The sequence below is a fragment of the Silene latifolia genome, chromosome X (genome assembly GCF_048544455.1).
Source record: "Silene latifolia isolate original U9 population chromosome X, ASM4854445v1, whole genome shotgun sequence".
Classification (NCBI taxonomy): domain Eukaryota; kingdom Viridiplantae; phylum Streptophyta; class Magnoliopsida; order Caryophyllales; family Caryophyllaceae; genus Silene; species Silene latifolia.
This window is the reverse complement of record NC_133537.1, coordinates 80,461,679-80,470,092: the sequence shown is the minus strand read 5'-3', so window position 1 is coordinate 80,470,092 and position 8,414 is coordinate 80,461,679. Positions and strand designations below refer to the sequence as shown.

Sequence of the window (8,414 nt, the reverse complement as noted above, 5' to 3'; positions counted from 1 at the left end):
TGGGATCCGACCTTTACTTACCTCTTTACTAAGTGTAGAGTAGTTTGTGAAGTTATAAATATTGTTTTGGTCTAGGTAACTTTTGACGACGAGTAACAAAGCCGACACCGACCAACTACTCGGTCGAGTAATGACATTCCAAAACCCAACCTCAGCATACCCGACAGCTAACTCGGTCGAGTAAGCCCTACTCGACCGAGTACCCTACGGTCATAAACCTGTGATATTATAGTTTTCGCTCCTTAAAAACGAACTTCGTCCCCGAAGTTCACACCTATGTCTGACTCAGACGCAAAAACCACTTGACACAACCCTAACGTATTACAAAACAACTTAAAACAACTCAAAAGACAACCCACAACTGACTCGAAAACTTTATAACCAACCAAAAACTGTCCCAAAACTCATGCGATTATCTCCTACCCCTCTTAAAGAACAAGGTTACGACCCCGTAACCAGCCATAACTGATAAAAGAGGTGAGGATAACACTCTCTCATAGCCTCCTCTGCTTCCCATGTAACCTCTTCAAAATTATGATTAGACCACAACACCTTAAGTAACACTGTTTCGCCGTTCCTTGTCTTGCGCACCTTTCGATCCAAGATCTCTTTCGGTGGTTCGACATAAGTAAGTGCGTCATCCAACTCAATATGTTCAAGCTCAAGCACGTAAGAAGGGTCAGTCACGTACTTCGGAAGTTGAGACACATGAGATGCATTATGCACCAGATCAAGCACCGGTGGCAAGGCCAATCGATAAGCCACCTCGCCTACACGATCTAGAATATCATACGGTCCAATGTAGTTCTGACTCAACTTCCCTTTCATGCCAAATCGCATGACACCCTTCATAGGTGATACTTTTAAAAGAACTTTATCACCCACCTTAAACTCCACAGCTCGGCGATGTAAATATGTATAACTCTTTTGTCAATCCTGGGCCACCTTTCCTCTTTTGGCGAATCAACTTTACTTGGTGTAGATACCTCATTTCTGCACCTCCCGTCAACCACCCAGTGATGATTGGGCCGCATGTTTGATACGCGGAACGATTTTATGACAATTCGTATGTTCATCGACAAATGATAGCTCAAACACTTGAGTCAACCACATGGTCATCATCTATGCGCCGATACGGTCGTTTTTGACAGTAATTAGAGTTCATTTGGAGTCCGGGTCAAAAACCGCTTAATTTTCTAAAAACCGTTTAAATGCCGAGTCGGAATATTTCGGAGTGTTCTAGAATTCTCTGGATATTTATTCCTAATTAAATTTAGTATTTTTAAGAAATATCTTCCGCATATTGTTTTTCACGGAATAAGGAGGTGTATGTCTACCGAAATTCCCTAAAAAACACGGAAATCTTTCTTGATGAGGACGAAACCTCTGGGGAAAGGACGCAACCGGTGTTGCGCCTCTTCCAAAGGTCGCAGTGGCTGTTGCGCCTCTTCCCCAGCCCTCTTCCCATGCTTTCCATAATATTTCCGTGATTTGTTTCCGTATTCGTGTCATTCCTGAACTCCTTCATGTGTTTAGTATAAATAGAGACCTTCGGTCTCCATATTAGGCACGCGAGTGTTCCGCCCCTTCTTTCTCTATCTTTGCATTATAGACTACGCTATTGATTTCGACGCCTACGTGCTTGAACAATCGATCACGTAAGCTCAGATCATTCTGAGTCCCAGTCAAGTTGCATAGACCGACCAATTTGACCAACTCCACTTTAATCAACTTAATCAATTTATTTTAAATCCTCTAACGAGGGCACTTTCCATTCATATTCGAGTCGAGAAATCACTAAACGTTAACTTAGTCAATCTCGTTTTGTCAAACATGTAAGTCTGCGGGTGTAAATCCCATTTTATTTATTGTACTTTTTATTTTGTATCATCTAATGTAAGGTCTATATCAAAAGCACGTTCAAAACCGTCTTAAAATCTGTCTTTGAAAACCGTTTTTATAAAACAGCGGAGGTCTGACGTCGAGAAGAAACGCAGCAGCAACTACGCCTCTTCGAAGAGTCACAGCATCTGCGGCGCCTCTTTCTGAGGCTGCCGCTGCTCCTGCTCTTCTTCTTCTTCCTCGACTTTCTGCAATTTTCTATTTTTTTCTTATTCTATCGTTTATTTTAACTGTTTCAGTACATAAACTGTTGGAATAAGTGTCCTCCGACAATAATGCGATCACAACTGTCGATCATAATGATCACATGTTTAAATCTCATTTTAAGAATACATGTGGGTTGTAATATTTTACAGTCAACTGGTCCACACATATCGGTAATGATTGGCTGACTAGAGTTTGACATTATTGTCGTGCGACGGTGGTGATCAGTTGATCCCCTTAGGTCATACCTATAGGGAAATACTCTTAATTGATTATTTAGTTAATCGTATGCCGATACGGGTTAATTAAATTGCTTAAAATTGACAGATGATTTTGTGAGTAAAGTTAACGTGTCTTATTGCAATTCGATTAAATTAGATTTGGTCTAAGTAATCGAATTGTTTTATTACTAAGATAAAATTATTGTTTACGAAACAATTGAAATTGAATGAATAATTTATTATAAATACAAGACGTTGTAATTTATAATTTTATAAACCGTTTTGGTACAAGTAATTACGAACTACTAGTCGATTTTGTATATGACATATTTTATGAGTATATTGATTTTTAATATGTTAAAAATACATTACAATTTCACATGTCAAGTAACATGTCACATATGTCACAATTGACAAATGACAAAAATAAAATGGACCTTCTATTTTCTGTTATGTGTACCGAAATGGGGAAGGTTAGAGTTTTTAAATTGTGTTAATTATTTTAAATGGAAAACACAATGATCACCCTAGTGAATAGTCATGCAAACCTATTATTTCTTGGGTAGAAAAACAAGCTCATGCATTGGCCACCCTTCCCCCCTCCCCACCGGTTTTCTAGAGGAAAAGATAGAGGGTTTTTCCTCCATTATTCATTCACTAGTTCACTTAATTTTTCTAGTGTTAGAAAAATTCTCTCTACAATTTGTGAAACATTTTAGAGAAATAAAAACCTCACAAAACTTTTCTCTCTTGACCGAAATAAGGGAGAACAAAATTAATATTTTGTGTCATTTTTAAGTAAGATTAATATTATTACTAGTTCATAATAATATTGGTTATTAAAGGTATTCCTTGTGTATATACTTTTGGGAGAGGTTCTAATTTGAACCTTGTTCATCCATTGTTGGAAAGCTCAAGAACTAACAAGAAGGAGATCTTGTTGGTGCCCAAAAATCCGAAACACAAATGTAAGAAGTGACGATTTCTTCTCTTCTTTGTTTTATGTTTGCATGCATAAGATCTTGTATTTATTTTATGACCAAATAAATTAATTCATATATGAATATGTAAACTTATGAGATTAATGATTTCTAACAAGTGGTATCATGAGCCTTAGGTTGTTTGCATGCAAATCGGTTTATGGTTTTTTCGAGTTATAAGATTAACATACAAAACTAATTAATTTTGATTTATGAAGATAAACCTATAAATAACTTTGCATGTTAAAAGTTTCTGGTCCTAAGTGATTTTTGGGATATTTTGGTTTATTTATGGATTTTATTGTTCATTTTATATATTATTGGCATTAAAAATGTGATTTTTATGAGAAAAATGTCATTTTTGGACGAAAAATAGCTAAACTTCGAATTTGTTAGTGGTTTTTGGATATGTTTTCACATATATTATCTACTGATAGCCTGTAAATTTTCATGTTAAAATAAGTTGTTTTGCTCGAAATATGAATTTTATAAATTAAAATTGTATTTAAATGGGTAAATAGGTTAATATGAGTTATATTTCGAATCTGGTTATGAAAATTTAGTATGTTGTCACATGCAATCTTACAATATTTGTGTAAAATATTTGGCTATAGTGAAGTCTTTATGCATAATTTATGAATTTTTGATAAAAAAATCACATAAATAGTGACTATAATTAGTTATAATGCTAAACCATACTTCATGACTAAAAGAAAAACGTCACATGTTGCATTTTATCATATATTTAAGATCTAAAAGGGAAAGTTGATGAAAACATATTTTATTATATTTTTTATGGTCATATTTGTTAAAACCGATAAACCGCAACATTGTTTTTCTCGATACATTTTCGAAATTTTTAACCTAAGTTTTGAACATTATGAGTGTCATGGTATTTTTCCAGAATGTTCATGAGTTTAAATTTTAAATTTTGAAATTATTGGAAATTTTTATAATTTAATTTGAAGTTTATAGCATAATTTTGTATTTTTGGGTCCATTTATGAACAATATTAAGAAATCAAGTTTAATTATTGTCAAAATGTTAGTGGAAACTAAGTTTTGAGTTCTAAGATGGTTAGGGTAATTAACTTGTACATAAATATGAATTTATGTAATTATTGTGATTTTAACAAGTTATAATCACGCAAATCCATACAAATCGATAAATATACGATATTGGCTATTAAAAGGCGATTTAGCATAAAATTTAGCATGTTCATACATATTATAATGCTGCATTTTATTTATGATTGTCATATTTTAATTTAATATAATTTTTGAATTATGTAATTTTACTTAGTATGGCCTTAGGCCCTTAGTTTTAATTGCTATTACTCGAAATGTATGGGAATATCGATTCGGTTGTAATTATTGTGATCTCGTATCACCGTTTTGTAATTTAATAGATTTATTTTTATTTTTATTACAAATGTATAATAGGAAATTATGTAATTCATTTTGTAATTTAATTATTCCGGAGTTCCTTGAAGACGGTGCCATTCGAGAAGGCGGTCCATCAAAGAAAATGTTTCCTTGAAGTGCGTGCCAAGACCGAAGTTCAAGGGACCAAAGGAGTTGGTTTCCGAATTTGTAATAGTTTATTAGATTTACTATTTTAGGAAGGCCATACTAGGACTTTGTTTTTATGCTTTGCATTTTATTTATATGTTTCATGCATCGCTAAATCGCCATAACTAAACATGCATTTTAAATCGAGTTTATCGACCGTGTCAATTACAATTATCGTAGTTCACCGCTTTAGTTCACTTAAAACGTGATAGATAATAAATTGACATGACCTCTCGCTAAATAAACAATTGAGACTTGGCCTTACCAAAAATTAGAAACCATGAAAACCTATTTCATGAGGGAGTGCGCTCGGCCAAACTGGGGTACAAACCTTGTTACGTAGAGGAAGTGGGTGATAAATGTCTATCCACCGAATTCATGTCGATGAGGGTTGTATCGCCAAAGCGTGCCCAAGTTAATGTGGATTTGGATCATGGACACATTTATTCGAAATTTGGGTTGAACACAACAAAAGTATTCTCGACCATAGCCGGATGTGTTTTGGGCTAAAGATAAATATTAATGTAATTTTATCGACCAAGAGTTCTAAAAGTAGAATCGATTAAAGAGCTAATCCACCGAGTTATATTGATGAGGGTTGTATCGCCAAAGCGTGCCCAAGTTGATATGAATTTGGGTCTTGGAATCATTTATTAAGTTGGGTAGAGGTCACTAGATAAATGCAATAAAAGTTGTTTAAATTAAAATTTATGAGTATTATTATTATTTTAAAAACGACAAGTGTTTTATTCCTTCTATTTTGTTTTGTAGACCACTTTTATTTCTCATAACAAATGGCCGCACCAAACACCAATGCCACCACTCTCACTAATGTTTCATGGCTCCGATCCTTCATGGATCATTGTAAACTTGAAAAGTATGGGTCAAATTTCTCTGATTGGGATGCCCAACTCAAATTAGCCGCTCAAGGTGATGACAAGCTTCGTTACCTCATTGAGGCCTCTCCACCCGAACCTAATGCTAGGTCGAGTGCTGCCACTAGGGAAGCATATGAGGCTTAGCACAAAGAGTCCGCCGCTATGAAAAATGTGTTGATTTTTGCTATGGAGGCGGATCTTCAAAGGAGAGCCTTTAAAATGGGCACCGCTTATGAAATCTATTCCAAACTTGTGACAATGTTATCACAAGCACCGAGGATCGTCCAATATGAGGTGGTCTCGGCATTCTTTGATCTCGATTTCAAGGAGGGCCAAAAGGTTAGCCCTCACGTGCTCAAATTATTGGAGCTAGTCGAGACATTGAAAATTCAAAAGGTTAAAATCCCCAAGGAGCTCATTGTTGATAGAATTCTACACTCCTTATCCAAACTCAAAGCATATGTACAATTCCGGGTGAATTTCAATATACAAGACAAGGACGTGTCTCTTGAAGAGTTGCACAAGTTACTTGTGCAAGCCGAAAAAGATATGGGCTATGTGTTAACCCACCTAAGGATGTGCTTAATATAAGCACTAAGAGCAAGGGGAAGTTCAAGAAGAATGGGAAAAAGAGTAAGAGGCAAGCTCCCATGAACACCAAGGCTAGGACTTTTAAAGCTAGCACTTCCAAAACTAAGAAGGGTCCTCTTGATAAATGTCATTATTGTAATGGTGTTGCACATTGGAAGAGGAATTGTTCCAAGTATCTTGGTGACATCAAAACTGGAAAGATCACTCCAGTAGGTAATTGACTATCCTTTCTTTTATGTTTCTAATTCAACTATGGTATTTTGATACAAAATTGTGATAATGTATCCCCTTTTTATTGTAAATAGGGCCTCCTCCAAGCAAAGATAAGGGAAAACAGAAGCAAGCTTAAGAAATCATGAAGGAGCTAGGAGTAGCTACCAATGAAGCTTGCTTTTATTATTGTCTTTATTTTAATGTTATGAATTTTAGAACTATTTTGATTTCCGTGTTCGACATGGAAATGGTTGATCCTTTTAAACAATGGTTGTATTTTGGATTTTGGTGGCTTGGCTTGCAACCCAAGTCACCCCTTTTATCGTATTTGTTTGTTCTAAAAATTCGTCTTTACATGCTTGCACATAGAAACATATGATCATCTACTTAAAGGTATCAAATAGATAATATAATTATACGATTCATTATATCTCCACAAGCTTGAGGCTTGTGTATAATCAATTATAAAGTGATGTTGAGTTGATGAACTCTCCTAAAGGAATGTCAATTACCAAGTACACTCATCAAATCTAAAATCTATTAGTCAATCTATGAGATAATTAATCCTCCTTCTACATCAAAATCATTATTTGTGTCTCATAAGCTATCTTTGAATATCTAGTGTATTTATTCTAAAGATAGAGTGGGAGAAAAATGAAGAGCACAAAGAATAAAGAATACAAAGAATAATTTGTATGCTTCAGTAAATGAAATTTACGAAAGAAAGAATGATTTGTATACCAAAATAGATAGTATACATGAACAGATGAGATCTATGGTCTCGAATAGATGAGATCTACATGACAAAATAGACCAAGTGAAGTAATCAAAAGAATATATTCTTAAGATAACTACACGAGGAGACCAAAAGAAAGTTTTTGAAAGAAAATGACTAAAGAAAAATCTCAACAAGAGATTTTGCTAGTTTATGACCTACATATGAATAAGAGTTTCAATATTGATATTTACTTAAGAGCCTAAATGAAACATAGTTGCATCCTTGAATATAAATGAGATTTATGATTAAAAGTTGCAAAGTAAGATATGCCGATGTCTACAAGAGCTAAGTTAATTGTTAACCACGCTAGTGTCATTACTTAACCTCATTATGAAAATGAAATGGTTAAATCTCCTTCCAAAAAGGGTATTTTGAGAAGGACGTGTATTAAATGGGATTTCATTTTTAAATAATGACATTGCTACGCATCATTATAAAATGAATGAGTTAGAGATTAAAATCTCTTTCCATAAGTTTAAAATTGAAACCTTTTTCAAAATAGGTATTTTGAAAAGATATGTTGGGAACATATATGGTTTTATCTTAATAACTTGGCAAAGCAAAAATGTATTTCAATTCTTGAAATATTTCGATTGAGTAGTAAAATTCGAAACATGTGGAATTGAGTGGGAGTTTGAAATTATCATGTGAAGACATGAAATTTAGTGGGAGCAATCATCTTGTAAAAATTTATAACTCATTACTCATTGAGAATGACGAGCTAGTACTATCTTTCACAAAGAAGTATTGGAGTTTTCAATTCTGGATGAAAATGGACTAAGATGAATCCAATCACATCATGGGATGTTGGATAGGCATTGAGATATGCACATCAAATCAACGAGAAACGTAGGTTATTCATAATGATGAAAATGGAATTACCATAAACAGTCATGGTCATTCATTGAACCTAAGAATGGTTGATCACATGATTAAAGATTACTAATGTTTCCGCCATTAGAATAATCATGCACATGTCCTATAATGAATCATATGCTTAAGAGCATGATGAGTCATTGGTAAGCCATAAAAGAATCGTCGTGAATTATCGATGAGAACTAAGGAGCTATTCTAGT

General features: G+C 34.3%; 1 protein-coding gene across 1 annotated transcript; it reads right to left on the bottom strand.

Moving 5' to 3' along the window:
• Nucleotides 1-441: 441 nt before the first annotated feature.
• On the bottom strand, nt 442-852 carry LOC141617702 (uncharacterized). The gene has a single exon (XM_074434869.1). It carries the CDS (start codon nt 850-852, stop codon nt 442-444), a length of 411 nt encoding a protein of 136 aa, XP_074290970.1.
• Between the last annotated feature and the right edge of the window lie 7,562 nt (nt 853-8,414).